At 35.5% G+C, this 20,068-nt stretch overlaps 1 protein-coding gene across 2 annotated transcripts in view; it reads right to left on the reverse strand.

The window, feature by feature from the left end:
* The window catches only part of LOC128217999 (inactive histone-lysine N-methyltransferase 2E-like), a 52,119-nt gene that overhangs the window by 16,558 nt on the left and 15,493 nt on the right, over positions 1 to 20,068 (reverse strand). For both annotated transcript variants that reach the window (XM_052925488.1, XM_052925487.1), the window contains exons 4-14: positions 17,382 to 17,638; positions 16,410 to 16,558; positions 15,770 to 16,038; positions 15,214 to 15,386; positions 7,777 to 7,870; positions 4,326 to 4,403; positions 3,761 to 3,867; positions 3,295 to 3,412; positions 2,681 to 2,790; positions 1,583 to 1,687; positions 770 to 1,043 (exon numbers count right to left, since the gene is read on the reverse strand). In XM_052925488.1, coding sequence (XP_052781448.1) covers positions 770 to 1,043; positions 1,583 to 1,687; positions 2,681 to 2,790; positions 3,295 to 3,412; positions 3,761 to 3,867; positions 4,326 to 4,403; positions 7,777 to 7,870; positions 15,214 to 15,386; positions 15,770 to 16,038; positions 16,410 to 16,558; positions 17,382 to 17,638 — 1,734 coding nt within the window. The remainder of the gene's footprint in view (positions 1 to 769; positions 1,044 to 1,582; positions 1,688 to 2,680; positions 2,791 to 3,294; positions 3,413 to 3,760; positions 3,868 to 4,325; positions 4,404 to 7,776; positions 7,871 to 15,213; positions 15,387 to 15,769; positions 16,039 to 16,409; positions 16,559 to 17,381; positions 17,639 to 20,068) is intronic.

Consider the following 20,068-nt stretch of genomic DNA (forward strand, 5'->3'; position numbering starts at 1 on the left):
TAAAGCCTTATTGATCCTTTACTGAAAAACATTATTTAACCATATAACTGCATGGTTAAATAGACTATTTGAAATCAAACTTATGCCTTAACACTGAACTGAAAGATGAAAGGGCGCATGTGAGTTTGGTTCGTGGTCACCAAACCAGACAAGTGGGTTTTCTCCGGGTTCCCCCACAAACACAAGACCACACTCTCGCATAAAATCGGGCCAACGAGAGTGATTAATATAATGTTGTTATAACTTGTTTCACATCCGTTGTAAAAGAAATATGTTTAAACTAAACTAACTGATAGATCCATGTGTGTAGCTGAAATACTTTTGTGTTGCTTACATACATGTTTGTTTAGACCATGGTTTTTGTTAGCTGGAGTGCTGTGACAGAAACGGCAGGGGATCTACAGCCATTGCTGACCAACATGCCTATCAAGTTTCATGGGTCAAAACTAGGTGCAATACTTTTTGAATTACTGTGACACAAGATTTATGCAACCTGAAGGGATGCGTTTTGACAAGACTTACTCTTTATATTTACCTGGGGTGATAATTAGCATAGTTAAACTAATATACAGTGTGATCTATAAACATTGTATTGAAATTCATTACTCACATACTATCTCACTATAAAAGCAATGCACAATCAACATATGTTGGTTTAATACTTGAAGGTAGGAACACTTTCTACATTATATTGTCTCTCTCAATACTTCTTGAGTATATCCCCATCACATTGCAAAAAGATTGAACTAAATCAAACAGGACCACTAACCTGTGATGGTACTCGTAACGACCGAACTCTCCCGTGCGACGACCCATGGCTCCCAGCTTTTGTCACTTGTGACCTTCGAAGCATCTTGATCGGGCTGGCTGCCAACTGACTCACACTGATGGCTTCTGCTGTGGCGGTGATCACTTCTGGAGTTGGCTTTTCTGGGCTCTTTACAGGTGACTTCACGGGGGATTTTGGATGTGGTTTTACGGGAGATTTTATTGTCAATTTTGGGAGCTTGTCGCCAGGTTTGTGATATTTCTTCAGTGGTGACCTGGAATTGCAAAGACCAGTATCAGTATTATTTGTCATTTATGTGCGCTATGCAAAATGACCTCTGGTAGATTACAAGGATTTGAAATAAGAAGATAAGGAAACTCAACAAAGTGTTCATTCCTTTGGCCTCTGTAAGTAAGAGTATTCAGTATACAAACATTACATTAAATCCTAAAATCATTCATTCCTTTTAAACAAAAGCACTGAGATTGACCAAAAGGATCTGTGATTAACCAAAAGGATTATAATATTTGTTACTACAAAGGCAGGTAAATAGCGGCAAGATGTCGCTAAATTGATAAAGGACTCTACCACTAAGTCACACAAGAATGCATTAGAGTGAATGCCTTCACTCATCTGTAGTTTTTTCCCTGTATTTCAAAGAGTTATGGGCCTTGCTGTACTTGTGCAGACTGTTTCTGTCATGAAGTGCCCAAAGTGTTATCTGAATATAATTTAAGAGTTATTGCAATGGTTACAAAATTTGCGCAATGCTGCCACTGACACCAAGCTTCAACTTCTTTCTTTCTATCTCACCCTCCATGTTGCTGTTGTTGTAACTTCTGAAAGCGGAGACGTCTCTTTTGGTACCTTGTTACTGGACAGTTGTTCCTCAAACAGGCACATTCCACACAGAAATTCCTGAAACAGCAACGCACGTGTAACATACATGTAATTAAAAGTTTCAACCTTACATTAAGTCCGAGTCTTTACCAGGAGAAAGAAATTGATTTTCCGCTCATTTCTCTGTCAGATATTGCACTTGCAGCACACTTTCGCTGTATCAAATACAATCCATTTTACAAAGAACAGTTGCACATGCCAATTTTAAACCATGTTCATTTTGTAAATAATTCCTTTTCTTTGCAAAACTTCAGACTACATTTCAAGATAAACAATATAGATTTCTGGTGAAAATTAATAAATTTTGCAGAACTTTATATCCATTTTTTTTTTAAAGCTTTGTTGTTTTAATGTTTTCTAAAATATACATTTCAAAAGAGATCCAGTTTAAAGTACTTTGAACAATGTTTCAATCTATTATACAATCATCAAAACAGCAGCTTTCTGGTAAAGCATTTCTATATGATAATATAACAGCTGTGTATGAATAATTGAGTTCAATGAGGTGTAGACGCAGCATTCAGTACCAGTGCAGCATGTCAATAATTCATTTCAACAGACACTCATTCAACAGTACTCAAAGGAAAAATATAATTAGGTTCAACACGTAAGCTAAAAACATATACAATTCTCAATCTAAAAGTCTAGATATTTCAAAACTTGTTTTAGTTCTTTTTAACATACCTGCAATAATTTTGAGTGCAGTCATAAATGGAGGTCATTTTGGCATAAAGTGTGTATACATGTATGCCAGCCTTTCTCTAGGTATCTTGGAAATAAAAACTTAGAAAGTTTTTTATTATTTTTATTTTCAAATTGTGAATTACATTTCCAAGATTTAGTTGTCAAATTTGAGTTCTACATGATTTTCAAATGAAATAGACAAGACAATCTGACTGCATGAATGACTTAAAAAAAGCCGTTAATGTTGGATTAATATCTATGTTGTAACTCAATATTATGCAATATTCCACAAGTCTTTTGATATATCTAACGAGATATTGTACTAACCATTTCTTGTAGTCGTAATCGAAGGGAATGGTGATCTCAGTCCCCTCTGGGATCTCACGTGTTGCCACAGTGATAAAGTGGGCCTGCCCACCTGCCACTACATGGTGAACCTGTACACAAACAAAAAAGATTGTACATACAAATGTGGACAAAAATATTTCAGCACTGTTTTACAAATCAGATCTTGTGAAATCTCGGAGCTTATTAAATACGTATTACAACATTTTTTAATGTTTTTACTGAGCCATGAATCATTTTCTGAAAATAAGCATAGACAGACAGTAAGGTATGTTTCCGACAAAGTAAAACCCCATTTAAAATCTTGGATTTTTAAATGAATAAGACTGCATTTAAATATACCTTTTCTTGGTAAGTGTTGAAATATTTTACTTTTTTGGTGTATTCTTTTTAGGAGTAAAAAAATTTCGAGTCAAATTTTCGTGATTGTGAATTGGTCCGCATTTTTTATTCTAAAAAAAACACTGACAGTACTTCAATTCATGCGAAAATATATCAATAACAGTTAAAGGTCAGAAGCATTTAGCCATTACAAGCGCTTAGCGAGTGCCAGAATTTAGAAATAGGCCGTTCATATTATCCAATTTCACACTTACTGCAGCATTAGGCTGACATGATCTCCGTATAAATCTTGCATCGTTACCATAGTCACTCGCGTCGATAACAAGGTCAAGGTCAAACACGGTGCCATAGAAAAACACAAATGGGCTCAATCTGAAATTGAAAAAAACACCCCATTTATTTTGTTCTTTAAAAATTATAAAAGGAAAGAGCGTTAAACTTCAAACCAGTTAGCCCATACGGTAACTGAACAGTTTTTACAAGACAATTTCTGACAGATATTATAAAGTATGTGAGGTAATTTTCTCTTGATTTTCAATTTCTATCAGTTTCATACAACGTTACAAATAATCCCAACAAAATTACGTTGTTAACCACTGTATGAAATAATTGAAAGCCTTAAATAGATATATTGATCATTCTGATAGTTGACAAGACTATTGGAAATGTTATTAATTGATCATTCACACAATATAAAGCCTGCCACAAATCTGCACTTACTGCCTCTGTCCGAAGTTATCCTTGTCATATTGATGTCTGGTCATCACTTTGCCTATCACCTCGATAATTGGCTGACCATTTGGGATCTTACACGACGCCTCTAAACCCTGCAAGGATAACTTTATTAGAAGCACATCAATTGCTGTCATAATTTGTCCTTATAATAATCTTACCTTGTCCTTATAATAATCTTACCTAACTCATTTTCCCTGTTAACTTTTGCATGTAAAACAGTTTCTAAAGAATTGCACTTAGTCTTGCACTGTTCTTGCCATTGAATGAAATTATTTAGACATGGAAAGAGTGGTGTAGTGGTTAAAATGTCCATCTCTCACACAAGAGGACATCGGTTCAAGCCCAACAAGGGGTATGTTATCATGACCTCTAAAAAAAGGCACAGTTCTAGTTTCTTCCCTCAAGTTTTGAGACGGATTTATATCAGTTTACAGCTCTTTTCATAAAAAGATTAGTATTAATTTCTTTTTATAAATAAAAATCCTTTTATGTATATAAGTATTACATTGGGAAAACGCTATTCTGTTGCCTTTTAGGACATCATTAATACCTTTCTCTTGTGTTTCAGTTCTTTGAGTTGACAGCGCTGAACCCGCAGGCCGTCAGTCACAAGATCTGCTATGTCGTTCTGAAACAGGCAACAAAACTTGGTGATACTGTTATATAAATAAACATGCAAAGTTTAACAAAATTTCATTTGTCATTCAAATTTCACAGATTTTCTCAGGTTGTTCAAGCTATGGGATTTCATGCCATGGAAATATAAAGGAACTTTCAAATAGATCATTCTTAAGTTTTTTATGTAAATCTGTCCTCTGTAACCAGAACTATCCTGTAGAGTTATGTTTTCCATAAGTGGGTGGTATTGTTTTGAGAGGAAAAGCCTTAAACCCTTTATGCTGACAAATTCCAGTGAAAATGCACTCAGTTAAAAGCAAAACTTACAACTCTTCACAATGCGCTTAGTCTAAAGTCAAAACCACATTATGCACAATTTTCTGCACGTTCAATGATTATTGCGTTGAGATTACAGGTAAACTGATTAAATATTAGCTTCTTTCAGCGAAAGTTTATGATTATTAGTCTTTTTTCATTTTTAAACACGATAGGTTTGAAAGGTCATATAAATACCATATTCTGTTATTACCCCGAAAACTCATTTACAAAATAACTAAACAGTACAGCCACCTGCGCCATAGCAAATATAGAGTGGAATACACTAAGACCAAGAATACTTCCTTTGAATGTTCAAGTTCATTAAGTGCTCAAAATGTTATGAAATTACAGCTTTTCTTTTTGCAAAGGTCTTCTTGCCTACTTATATCCTTGTAAAATTCTGAAGTGGTTCCTTTTTTAGTTATACAGTTGAACACCGCTATTCCGCACACCGTTTATCTGAAATTATCGCTATTTTTCAGTCCCGATTTTACTCCTTCTTTAGTTTGTTTAACTAAATTGTTGGTCTTTATTTCGAAATTAGTGCTTGTTAAAGAATGACATTGAGCATGCGTGTGTTACAAACATTGTTGTCAGAAAATGAGCGATTCATTACGAAAGATAACTCAAACCGAGTGTGTCGTACTGGTAACATGTAACCAACAATGGAATCTTCACGACTTAGTATTTCACATTTTTATCTATAATTCGCGAACGCTGTCATTTGCAGAAAATTGTTAATCCGAAACAACGCTATTCTGAAGAAATTTGTTGGGTCCCTACAAATTCGGATTAACTGTGTTCAACTGTATCATATATTTTCAAAGAAAAAAAGAAGAGAAATAGACAAAGCACATATGACTTCTGCATGACCGTTGAAAAAGCATTACTACAAGGGGAGACAACATTTGTGGGTTAAACAATTACTGCATACTTTAAACATGTAGGAAAGTGACTGACAGCCATTCCAAAACTGGGCATCACTGCTAATTATCTTTCCATAACTTTTCTGCGCACATACAGTCCCATGTTCTTCAAAGAACAAGGATATCAGAGATAATGCGCTCAGTGTTAATACAGACATCAAGAAATATATATAAAAAAGTTTAAGGATTTTGTTCAGAGTAGACCAAGAAAGTCATGCTAGTGATCAAATACACCATATACTAAAAAGCTTGAAAAAAAAAAGCCTGGGATTGAAAAGAATCATTCCAGCCTCAATATCACGAAAATACTCCAGTTAAGTCTCAATCTCAACTCATTTTACCACATAAAGCATAGTATTATTCAAAACCTTGTATGTCTTTATACTTTTTGAAAATGCATTTTCTCACAGAATGTGTTATTGAAAGATTTTGTCATTATTTCAAAGTTAACCTATTTTAGAGCAAAAAATATACTTGAGTTAAAAGGCAATGAATTGTACTAAAGTACATTTTTTGGCTGTAGAATATTTTTCCTTTGGAATGTGGACCAAACGTTTAATCAACAATGTAAAAACAAGCAAATTCGTTGAATTGATATCCCCCGCCTGATTAGGCAAGATTAATGATTTGAAAATGAAAAGAAGGTGGAATACTCCTATATTAACATGTAATATGGCTGCAGAGAAATGGACCGTTATGAACGTTGGATATAAGTTTGAGCTTGTTTGGAATTATTTGAAGTATAAGTTTTGTATATAGAGTAACATTTGTAATAGTTTCTATGAATTTGAATGATTTCAAAGTGAAAGTTCAGATATGTCTGAAGTGATAACAATAAATCGTGGAAAATGACATTTAAAGGTACCTGTTGATCATGTTCACTGTGTGTTATTTTCAAGCTTATCGAGTTTCACTGCTACCAAGTGGTGGTCAGTGTATGGTAGGGGTTTGTTGACTGTGGAGATTTTGAATTGAGCTAATAAGGAGGTCTAGTGTACAATGTATCTCCAAGGCTGTGGGTAGGACCTGTAATGTACTGCTTGAAGCCATTATCTTGTAGGAAGCAGTTGAACATTTTTGACCCCATATGCCCCACTTTTACAAGAGGTCGATAATTCATCAAGGGGTACATCATGACCAAGTTTGAACATAATCCGACCAATCATTTCCATTCCGGCCAAAAAATTTCTAAGATTTGACCTAGTGACCTAATCTTCAATCATATGTGACCCAGTTTTAAATAAGTCCAAGATTTCATCAAGGAAAACATTCTGATTAAGTTTTATAAATATTTGACCATGTAAAATGCCTCTAGTATGTTCTAAAGATTTGACCTACTGACCTAGTTTTTGACCCCATGTGATCGACTTTTTAAAGTGGTCCATATTTCATCAAGGTTAACATCATGACCAATTTTGAACATAACTTGACTAATCATTACCATGATATGGTTCCGGACAAGATTTTTCAAAGATTTGACCTAGTGACCTAATTTTCGATCATATGTGACCCAGTTTTATTTACGACCAAGAGTTCATCAAGGAAAACATTCTGATAAAGTTTCATGAATATTTGACCATGTATAATGCCTCTAGTATGTTCCAAAGATTTTTCTAAGATTTGACCTAGTGACCTAGTTTTTGACCCCATGTGACCCACTTTTAAAATAGGTCGAGAATGATCAAGGGGAACATTCTGACCAAATTTGAACATTTTCTGATCAATGCCTACCAAGATATGGTACCGGACTGACGGACGGACTGACGGACGGACGGACGTACGGACAACGCCAGAACAATATCCCCCTCCCGAAATCTTCGATTCGGCGGGGGATAATAAAATGATAATGATAAAATGTGGTTTTAAAATGTGTAAAACATATTATTTTCGGGTGCTTTTAATGTTATATGGTAGAATGAGTTGAGACGGAGATTGAGATTTGACTAAAGTATTTCCATGATATTGAGGCCTAGGTTTTGCTATAGTCTGGCTAATTATTCAGACAATAAAACCTTGATCCAGAAAATCATATTTTTGACGACTGTACATAAATACCTACACCGGACATATTATAACGCATTTGGTTCCAAATCAACCAAGAATGTAACAAGGGTAATATAAAGTCTTCTGAAAACTCACATGATGTCCGTTGACACAAGTGGAGTTGAGATACTCCTGAACGTATGTCGTGTACTGGTTGTAACGTGCCGTCTCATAACTCTGCTCCCATTCACTGCAATATAAATCAAAACATAAAACTACATTCAACAAACTGCAAAAAGAAGTAGTTCTGAATCATAACTTCTAGGATTTCTTACTCATTTAGTGTCATGATATTGGGGTCAAATTAACTCCCAATTGTTTTTACATTTTCCACACTGATAGAATGTTTGTACCATTGAGGACATATTAAAATTATTTGGGTTTTATAAAGTATATGAACAACTTACATAATTCCTGCAGAATTCATCAACACTCGTTATTTTAATGTTTCTTTTTTTTTTCAAGCAAATTGAGCACATCAACTTTGCTGACTGAGTTTTCACTATCAGCTAGTCAGGTCCTAAAGTGTTCAAAAGACCTTGAGTCAACCCGGTATTTATTGAATCATTTGTGAACATGAACAAATGCACTCACCAAAACAGAGAATACAATGCCTCTAGGGTTAAAGCTAATGATTTATTTTAGTATCTTTTACCTGCCATGCTCTGATTTGACTACATTTTGGAAAAAAGTGGTGTTCATACATTGATCTTAGAGAAACAATCGACACATTTAAGCGGGTCAAACTGTTAATACATGACCATCAGTTATCGCCGCTCACTTCATAGCTTTGTCACTCAGGGGGTCTGTTATACACATAAAAGGCATCTTCCTATATATATTTTTGTTTCAATTAACATGAAGGAGTGCAGTTCTCATACCTCAGACATACTGATCTGAATGCTTCTGCTAGAGATAACACATCAATTTTTTAAGCTATAACAGTCTGTACGAAAGTTTGTCGGACCTCGGCTCCCGCCGGTAATAAATGACGAGGTCCGACAATCGCAGCTATATTGTAGGCCCGCCTGTCCGGCAATAATTTGTGGGTCAAAATGATTAAATAAATATGTGTTAAACGTGTATCATGTGAATTTTATTAATTAACCTATGTTTACTTGATCAAACCAACTTAATCAGGGCGTTTATCGACCCGAGCTCCCCGGGTTTTGAAGTCCAGAAATCGTAAATGACGCCTCATAAATGTGTAATAATAATAATCATTTGAAAGGAGCCGCAAGGCATGATCTAAATGCCTTTTAAATCAATTAATGTCAAGAGCAATTAACACCCGAAGTGACAACTGATTATCGATCTGGAATCTGAACTGTTTCAATTAGCAGCACTCAAACTCAATGACGTGTTAACTCCACCCATTATGCAAATTAACGGATACCTTTTTCGCTTAGTACAATGGTTTAAAAAACAACAATGCTTAAATATATTTTGTTCTGTTCTTTTATACCATGTCTATTTCAATTTTAATAATATATATATATTTGTATTAGTTTTTAATGTGTAACAGAAAAAAATAAACATTTTTCATAGCATATGGTCTAAAAAGCGCGGGAAACAGGTGCATGCTTACCTTCTGTCAATTTTAATGAAAGTGAAAGAAGAACGCGTAAAACGTTTTCAGTGTACAGTAAAGTTCTGTAATATTATAGATTTATTATTGTCATGCCATTTATTAAAAATAAAAACGATGTTGCAATATTGACAATAGGAACGTTGAATGTTTTTGTTTGCTTCCGGACAAAATGAAAAACATGAAAGTGAAAATAGAAGTGAGAGATGTCGGTGCAACTCAACAATCGCTGTTGCATGTAGGATTCTGATGCATAGGGTTACATGCATAATTCCTGTTTTCACTGAACATGCATTAAATAAATAATACGTTCACAAGTGTCAGGGTGTATATAGCAGGGTGTGGCACCCTGCTGTACTTTTCCAGCCTTCTGCTGCCTTTTTACCACACCCTTCTGTGCCCTTTTGTTTGACAGAGCAAAATTTCAGAAATTAAAGTATACAAAATATACATAATTTTGACACTAAAGTAAAAATAACAGCTAAGGTGTTTATAACAAACTTATGATTACTGTAGTATCAGGGTTTCCGCCAGCCCTTTATGGCTTGTCGGGCCCGACGTGCCTTCCGCTGGCAAGGCTAATTACCGACATGCGTTAATTATGCCGACATGCTTTAATCCGCTTAGCGACAACCCTTATCAAAACAATCATCAGTTCTGACAATACACAATTTTGTTGCGATTGCAACGGTTGCAACGATTGACTGACAGCCAGAAGGCGTGTCGGGACTAATACGGCATTTGTATCAGCCATTCAGGATCGACGACAGCATGAAGGCGTGTCGGTGAGGTTCAACAGTGCAATTAACCAAACTCCTCCTATTCTTTATCAAAATGGGAATGTGTGAAAAACACCACTGTCGTAATTGCGACCTTCATCACTATAATCATCTATGAACGCAAAGTAAACAATACGTCTTAACTGAGTTCGGTAACATAAATCATGTGTCGTTTTATTTTGTTTCTTAATCCCGAGTCCGTTTGTTAACCAATTATTAAATTATTATTGAGAACCCTGTGAAGATATCTGTGTTATTATAAACAAGGGTTATGCTATGTCGTCGTATGTAATTGAGTCGCGTTCCCGTCTTTAGTTTAAAAGTGTAAAGTTATATTTTGTGTTGCTTATTATTAAACTTTGATTATTTTATTGTTCTTTTAATTTATTTAGAAAAAAAGATAAATAAATCTTAAAATGCACATTCCATTCCCTTTAAGTTATTATTTAGCCGACCCGGGTTTAAGCAGCTTTAAATACGAATACACCCACGAGCAGTCGCTTTGCTCCGGGCTCGTTTGTGTTCCAGCATGCAGCGTGCTTTACACGTTTTGCTGTGACGTCAACGGTGTCAATATAAATAATACCCGCACTAAACGAAACAAGAGTCGATCGATATCGTCGATATTGTATTGTCGGAAAACTTGAGAAATACCAATAATTAATAAAGAGAAACCATTAAACTTTTTCACAAATAATTTTAATATTAATCGGACTTGAGTTGGTAATTCTAAATCATAGGAACATAACTGTTAACTTGTTTAAAATGCAGGAAATTGCACCATTTTGGATACGAAAATTAAAAAAAAATCGACGTCGGGAGGGGACACCACTCCCAAACCCTCCCCTTCCGACATGCCTTATGAAATTCCTGGCAGAAACCCTGAGTATTGAAAGTAGTTACACTACACATACACATTAATAATTGAGCAATGGCCCTTGCAGTTATGCCCCATTAGGGCTCATTCAATGCGCATCAAAAGTGCCCTTTAATACCGTAAATGACTGGGTATAAGACGATAGGGGGTATTAGACGCAGGGAAAAAAATCTGTGAAAAATCCGAGAAAAAAACTTTTAATCTATGTTTTTGGTTAAAAGACGCATAGAAAAAATGTCAAAATCGTCCGGCATTTTCAGCCACCATGTTTGTTGACAGTGACAAAAAAAAAAAAATCGTGAAAATGGCGATGGTTATCTTTAAATTTATCATTTTTACATTTTATTTACATGTTTGTTTAACCTGCCTTTTTTCTTCATGTTTGCTTTTTACCACTTATTAATTTATCCGTAGTAATCAATGGTCATAAACTTATTTATTACGCCTATAAGTGTAAATCCTTCATGAAGTTAATTAAAAAAACCATTTTATACATGCACTGAACTGAATAAACACATTCTATCGGCTTCAGATCAAAGAGTCACACTGTGTGACGTCACATAACTTACAGTTATACCCACGATGATCTCGTGGAGAGCATGGACATTGCTATGCAGGATTAATGTATAACTGTACGATTATTGCTTCATATAGTCTATAAGTGTGGTACAAGTTTGAAAGCTTATTGGCAGATCGTTTTACAAACATGCCATGTGGATGTTTTCTTAATCCCTTGATTGCCCTTGTTGTTTGTTTAATCCTCAAATAAATACATCACACTTCCTTTTCAACAGGCAATACATCGTTTAGGATGGGTAGTAACTAATTAAATTGTCACAGTGGTGTATACGGTTAGGCAATCTAGCCAGGCATTGTAAAGATAAAAATCAATAATCTTCGTCTGTGAAACTTGGTAACTATGAAAGTTATGATTGATGTCCATTGGGTGTCCGAAAATTAGGTACGCAAAATAAATTATTTTGGGAAATAATTATGGGTGTCCAAATATTTAGAGTGTCCAAACTCTTAGGTGAATTATGGTAACTTTAATCGAAAAATATTTTTGTTGAAATTATAAACGTCTTACGATGTACCGTATCCCGATCTTCAACTGCCGTTTTAACCCGTATATACTCGATCAATATGACGCGAGTAACATCCCTTTCTACATAAATCTAAACAAACTCTCGGCTTGAAATTGACCTCAGAAAAAAAGTTCAAAAAATTGTTACTGGGTATTATACGCAGGCATTTTTTTGCATCAAAATCTGAGGGAAAAAAGTGCGTCTAATACCCAGTCATTTACGGTAGCCTAGCACCCTACCCTTTTCAAATACTGACTGGAGCACGGGTATACTATTAAGCTATATTGATAATATTTTTTTCTCTTACTTGACTTTTCTAGAATGAAAAGTGGATTATACAGCTGATCCTAATAAAACACTGGATTTGTTTGGGGGTTTTATTTCAGTTTTGGACGTATGGATAATCATGTACCTTGCAATGCCATCTTCTGACAGATGAGAACTATAATTTATGAAGAAAGACCAAGTATTTAGAAAAAAACCCAGAACAATGACACTTGAAGATCTGATATTGACTCTTGAAAATCAGATCTCAAGAGTCATTGACTTGGATTTTAGACCCAGTTAGAAGCTCTGACTTTCACTAAAATGTACATAAAATATTCGGTCCTGCAAAAACTGGTCCGGTCCTGCAATGTAGACTGTATTGCAGGACCTTGTGTCCTGCAATGTGATAATGACTTTCGTACACACTGCTATAAATAAAAAAATCTCAGTATAGAATCAATTAATAACAAACATATTCTAGAAAATTGTAGCAAAACAACTAAATCCATATTCCCTTACATCTTGAGTCTCAAAGTCTCAGTTTGACACTCAGAGTCTCAAATTGAGACTCAGACTCAAGCAAGAATTTGATTTTGTAAAAATGTTATCAAAACAGCAAAGGGGTTAAAAGATTATGTAACTGTTATAAATAATCTGTTCTGCAATTATGTCAAAATTAGCTATATTACAGATATTTAAACATATTGAAACTTGTAAGAACTCAGTTTTCTGGGCATGTGTCTGAAACTCAAGACTCAAGATGTTCGTGAATACGGCCCTGAACTTTCCTTCAGCTGTCAAAATCTAAAACACTACTGCTGCCAACTACAGCAACTTAATAACAACTTCAAGCAGCCAATTGTATAAAGCTGATAATTTGTTCACAGGTAATCTATAGGCATTAAAATTATTTTATTGGTAAAGACAAATATTAAAGGGACGATACACCAGATTGGCACCAACCAAAGTTTTTTCTCTAACGAATCTCAGGACAATTATTTAATAAAGTGTTTCACTCTTTGATATCATAATTGTAATTTTTTTTACCAAACCGTTAAAAAAATTGAGTCGGAGATCGGGGTCCCAAAATAAACAGTCCAGTCTTGCATCCACTGTGCTACGAAGGTTAACCCTAAACATTTGGAATATTTAAGCATTATACCTAACTTGGTAATATCACGTGATAACATCGACTAGCCAATCACGCATAAGAATGAATTCTACTAGGTATAAATACCTAGTAATCTTTTTTTAATGGAAAAATACGAAAAAACTGTGAAAATAAATTAATTGTAAACTATGTGGTACAGTACACTCAACGAGTTAGACCCACTTTTCGTTTCCCTCCACGGATTTTTGCTATCGCGGCCAACACAATGATTTTATCGACTGTCCGCGTTCCTCGGAGTTTGAATTTAAGGCCCTCGGAGGGTGATCAGTAGACCAAAGAATAACGAACTCGGCGTTCCTCGGAGGGGTTAACTCCGCGAAACTCTGCGGACACTAGGGCCAGAGTTTTTATATCTTTAGATTTACGGGAGCGCCGTACCTAAATATTGCAAAACCCAAATAAAAAAATAAAAAAATTTCCTAGTTTTATTTTTATTTTTTTTCCGACGAACGTTGCTCCAATGTTACGAAGAAAATAAAATTAGTGTTCTATAACCCGTATCTCAGAAGCAACTGGTGTACTAATTGTCATTCATTATCGGTATTTTTACTTCAATAATACGTAAACCAGTCGCAAATACGCGGGGAAACAGAACAGGTACCCGTAACCATAACAACGTCCTGTCAAAAGTGAAAGTAGCGAGTCAATGTCAGCTATATAGAAAGGTTTTACTACCAAGACGTTTCGATGTTTATTTTACTTTATTTAAATCAAACCGTCGATAACTTAAGGCGTGTATATTGTGATTTTTTGTAGATCTAGTATGTTGTTCGCGATTTGTGGAATGATTGCACAACATCCGGACTAAATAAGGAGACAGAAATTCGTGGGTTGTGTTTGTCAATAAAAAAGTCGTTGGCGCACGTAGTATATTAAAAAGGATGAATTGGATAACAGCCCAAATATTCAAAGCTTCTGACAAACACAAACTGCAAAATGATATCGTGTTCATCATAGTCAAAATGGATATTTATTTCTGAATCTGACTCTGAGGAGCATTGAACACACTGCCTCACGGTCACAAATTTGAAGCGAAAAACACAAGGTATCTTCTTACGTTCGTAGTTGTCAATTTGTTTAATAATTAATTATAATTTAAATCGTTATAAAATACTGAAAATGAGCTAATAATAACATTGTGTTTGTTTCTGGCAAGACAGAAAAAATTGGAACATAAGTGGATATACTTTAATGATTCAATGTTTATAATTCAAGACAATATTCAATTGGCGTTCACGGACATAAATACAAATTAAACGTTGGTACATGTAAGAATCTTTTACGCTTAACAATGTGGATAAGCATAAAAATAAATAACTTAAATTTCTTGCTTATCTGATTAGACTCGGAGTTCCGCCGCGGGATCATAAAATCGGACGATTCTCAACGCTATCGTTCATATTAAACTCAGCGGTAAGCCAGCCACTCGGAGGAACTCGGGGGGATTTTAGCGAGGGCAACAGTTTTACCCTCGGAGGAAACCCGCGATCATCGACTTTATCCCTCGGAGTGAGCGAGGAAAGTGGGTCTAACTCGTTGAGTGTACTGTACTTCAGTTAGTTAGTGTCAATGCTTTGTACACATCTATACCAAGTTTATGTCAGTTTTCGACAATTTTCTTTTTTCCCCACCATTTCAGCATACAGTGTTTAGCCCCTTTAAGGAAACGAAAAACATTTTAGCCAAACCAATCAATTTTATTTCATTGGCTACAGACCATTTTTTTACCTATGAGAAACATAAACAAACTAAAAAGCAGTCCCTACTTGAAGTGTTCCATGTCCCAAGGGTCTTGAGCGTTCTCTTCCTCATTCAGGGGTGGGCTGGACATGGTGTTAATGATCTTATCATCGTCACGCAGGTCATCGCTGCTAAATTTATCATCAAGCATTTCCTTGCTTAGCCGCTCTGCGCGCATACGCTCAATCTTCTTACTCAACTGGAAATAGGACTTGGTTGAGTATTATTTATAAACATGAAACAAAAAAAGTCACCAAGAATAGGTGTTTATAACCCTGCATAATCTAGTATCCAACAAGGATGCTGCAGTCAATGAATAGCGACAGACAGAAAGGATTTTATAGTAAATATAATTAAAGCACGCACCTTAGTTTCTTACTAAAAATAACTTCAGTTTTTATAGAGAAATGTGTATTATATGTCATTTTTGTGTTTAAACATTAGAAATCATGACCAAAAAAATGAAAATTCAAAACTTTACTATAAATTGACCAATTTCTGCTTGTAGGAAATCCAATTATAAGTGTTAACAAGCTTTATGATCTGAAATTCATGCCAAATCATCCTTAGTGTTCCACTTACCTTCTCTTTCCTTGCTTGTGCAGATTTTGACGAGAAATCTTTCACCAGCAGCTTGGCTTTCCTATTTGCCTCATTACTCGCGTTCTCCTTCTCCGGCTTTAGTTCTTTACTCTTCAACCGCTTAATTGGCATCGACTTGGATCGTTCCTTTCGTTTTTTCAGCTTCATTTTCTGCTTCTGTTTGGCTGCCCCCTGATCTAGACCGTAGGCCTTCAGCCTATTATTGACCTCCTCTGGGCAGGTGTCTGTGCTCGAGTCATGGGGCTTAACTGCAATTATAAGGAAGTTCCTATTGAAATACAATGTATCTTTAACCTGACCTGAGAGTAACGGCTCAGCCGATCTAGCATCAGATTGAGATAGGTCACACTAAATATAGTGACTTTAATCCTATACAATACATTCTTGACATGGTACATCGCTATTTATGTTTTTATTCATGCCGTCATTTTATATCTATGTTCGAGACAAACAAAATTTGTCACAATTTTATGTAAGTCCTCACATACCCAGCATCCCCCAACCAATTACTTTGAAAAAATACTACAAGAATACAATCAGATAAATAATTTTAGGTTGTTACCGCTGATTGCAACACAACTGCTATAAAAGTCTATATGAAAGTTAAGTCTTTACTCACCGACAAGTGTCTTAAGAAACTCCCGTTTGCGTATCTGGAACTCGCGTGCACGCGCCCGGTCCACCGGACGTGGTTTACACACCTCACAGTGGTACGTATCAGGGATACTATCCCGGTCCAGACCCATACACACTATATGCTGCCAGACACTGAAATGGGAACAAAACAGTCTTGTGCTTAAATAAGTCATAACACAGCAATGTACATTGAAAAGTTACTATCTCCTGAATCAGCAATCAACATTTCATATGTCTGGTTGATTTTTGATCATCAGTTCAAAGCACATGGATCTGTATTCTAACAGTTATCAGCATTATAGTATTCAACTTTGAGGATAAATAAACATGGCTCATTTGTTGTTGTTTTATTCATATTCCTGCAGCTGTCGAATACCAGGTCAACATTTTATCATCATTTGCAAACTTATGCTCTTAATAAAATCTGCACATCAAAACAATCTACATGTAATAACTAGTGCATTATATTGGATTTTTCTGATGCAGCTGAAAACATTTGATCCTATAATTCTATATCTAGCAGCACTTTTTTCAGGCTGCAATCACTGACACCAACAGGGACAACTTCACATTGACAGTCAAATGTTAATTGAGAATTCAATTATTCAATGCATGCATGAACTGGATTACAGTAAACTGACAATTAGTTTTCAGCAATCAATAAATATCCTTTCAATAAACTTTTCATTAGTTTTAATCTGCAAACTCATATTCAGAATTTTTTTGTTTGAACTGCTCAAGAGAATCAATTTTAAATGGATTATCTACCAATATTGATGAAAACGAAAAAAAATATACTAGGAGCATTACGGTGGACATCAGCTTTTGTCAAATATTTGGGGAAAAGCTTATTTCAGTTCATACCTTGTGGGGAATAAATCCAGATTGGTTTGACGCAGATAGCTATACAACTTAACCAAACTAAACATCCACTGTCTTACAAACTCCAACTTACCTGCATTGATCACACTGTATCATGTATCCGTCATCATGGACAAAGTCACAGATACACCGCGTGGGATCATCAGTGTCCTCCAGCTCTGACTCGGGCTGGGGTGAGGGAGGTGGGCGTGTCAGGATGGGCGTGTCCGATGTCACAACTATCTCCTCCTTCACCTCCACGCTGTTTTCCGTTGCCGGCTTGATGGGTGCGGCAATCAGGGGCGGGGTCTGGGGAGGGGTGGGGGGAGGTGGTGCCCCATAGTTGTGGTCCTGGAAGAAAATATGGTACACACTAAATATCTACTGATTATACCTTTAATACATCGCAACTTTAATGAAGTCATAGAAATCACCCCCTTTAGTTTATGTTAAATTGCATCGACAGCTAGCTTTATCATGAAGCTGTCACAAAAATTGATGATGCAGTAAGCAATATTGACAGACAGACGGTCTATAACTGATACAGATTACTCACTTAAAGAACACATTTTGTTTCTACTAACGTAATCATTTGATATGTTCCTGTTTTATTAAATACTTTTCAACCTTATAGCATAAAATTTTGTTTGTTGACAGTCAGACAATTGAGCGATTGCATGAATAATGCATTATGCACAAAAAATTGCCAAGGAATTGCACACAACCCCTACAGCTAGCCCATAGCCTTGATGTTTCCTTGATGACCACATAAGTAGATCTCTTCATCAGATTAATTTTAAACATTACTGGGAAAATGTGAAAACTTTAAGTCATATGCCCATTACTACACATGATACAAAGAGTACGTAAGTAAACCTGAAACTACGAATAAAGCATGATTTGTTACTTCTATTTAAATCACATAGTCTTCGTACCTCGTATTCACAAATTAAATCAACATGACCATGTCAAATACAAAATTAGATTTTAAATTCACTTCTTAAAATAATATTTTATCGACGACTGCAACACAACGTATGTGAGATTTAAATTTAGTGGACTTTACACTTAAAAAGTGATTTTCATAACTAGGTAAAATATCAGATTTGACAGGTGACAGGAAATAAGCACATGATCGTCGTGATTCACGAACAGGCTTAAAAATCGATGACTGTAATCTGTAGTTTAAAAAACAAGTACAACAAGATAATAAACTGTTATAGTGTTGTTGTTTTTAATTTTTTAAAACGCTATGTCATTCAAGAGAAACTATTAATTGAAAAATGCTTATAGTAGATCTACTAAGTACAGTATAAAAACTCCAACAAAGCAATAACTTGTGCTGAAAGCAATTGTTTACAATTAGGTTGATCCTACAGTTTGTTACCAATTTTGATATTACTGCACATATAGTCAGGTTATGTTTCAGAAATTAGTATGAAAATAATGAAAATACAGAAGTATGACTTAATAACAACATCTTTGGATATCATAACAATTAGTATTGAAAGTAGAGCTCTAGTACCAAAATATCAAAATATTGAACTTTGCAAGTGCCCCATTTAGGCTCATTAAATGCGCATTTAAAGTGCCTTTTTGGACCAAGCACCCTGCCCTTTTCAAATCCTGGCTGGAGCACTGCATTGGATTGTCATTTTGTTTGAAAGTAGTAGCGAAATGGTTGAAAATAGGCAAGGATGTGGGGGGCCTATCCAGGTTTCAAAGAGCAGGACTCATCCTACCAGGTGACTTAGGCGATTAAGTCGCCCTGCCCGCGGCAACTTCACTATTTTCTAAGATCAAAGCAAAGTCAAATTCGCCTACTTTTTCAGAGATCAAAAACCAATATCGCTCTCAAATACACCTGACATCGATCAGAAATACCGCTTGTCAAAACAAAGCGACTCCGCCTCCCACCTGTCAGTACGATTGACAAATAGCCAATCGTGTTAAACCTAGTAAATTTGCTCCATTGACTTCGGCTAATGAGAACGCTTGTTTTATTCAATCGAGGCACATGTTTGCACCATTGAATTTGTGTACATGTGCTATGTCATCGTTGTAATAAACTTGTAAGGGATTAATATTTATGCGATGTTTGTAAATGCCAAGATTAATATTTACGCGATGTTTGTATATGCCAATAAGGATTTATAAGTGCCAATAAGGATTTATACTTTATTGCAATAACGGTGTAATCAATGTGCACTGATGACAAATGAACTTAACTGGGTGTGATTACAGCGAAGTAAGCGAGAAGGGCAAGTGCGATTCACACTTCCAGGTTTGTTGTTTTTATTTCAGAAATGCATTTCATTATTATTTTTTCTTCGATCGGTTTTTTTCTTCGATCGGTTCACATCAATATTCTATATTATATATGAGATATTTTGCATTCTGTTTCATAGTAATTATGCTTTCTAAGTGGCTTCTGCGGATTCCCCAGGCCTGAAACGCAAAGCTGACGATGTTGAAAGTGATGACATGATCGACAGTCCAAATAAGAAATCATTTAATAAGTGAAATTATCAAATTAATTGCAAAATTTTATAAGAAATACTTTGTGTATTTTCAGCCAATCAGCACAAGGCCTCCTTAGAGAACACAGTTCTGCGGCCTGAGGAGCCCATGAAGAAATTCGTACTGGCCAAACTGTACAAGGATTACGAGCTTGGGGTCAAGCTCCTTAAGACTGCTTACCACCTGCCCAAGGGAGAGCTCCCCAAGGAGGAGTTTCAGTGATGATATATTGACTAGTTTTATTTTATTTTTTTACCATTG

This window comes from Mya arenaria, chromosome 14, assembly GCF_026914265.1.
Source record: "Mya arenaria isolate MELC-2E11 chromosome 14, ASM2691426v1".
Classification (NCBI taxonomy): Eukaryota; Metazoa; Mollusca; class Bivalvia; order Myida; family Myidae; genus Mya; species Mya arenaria.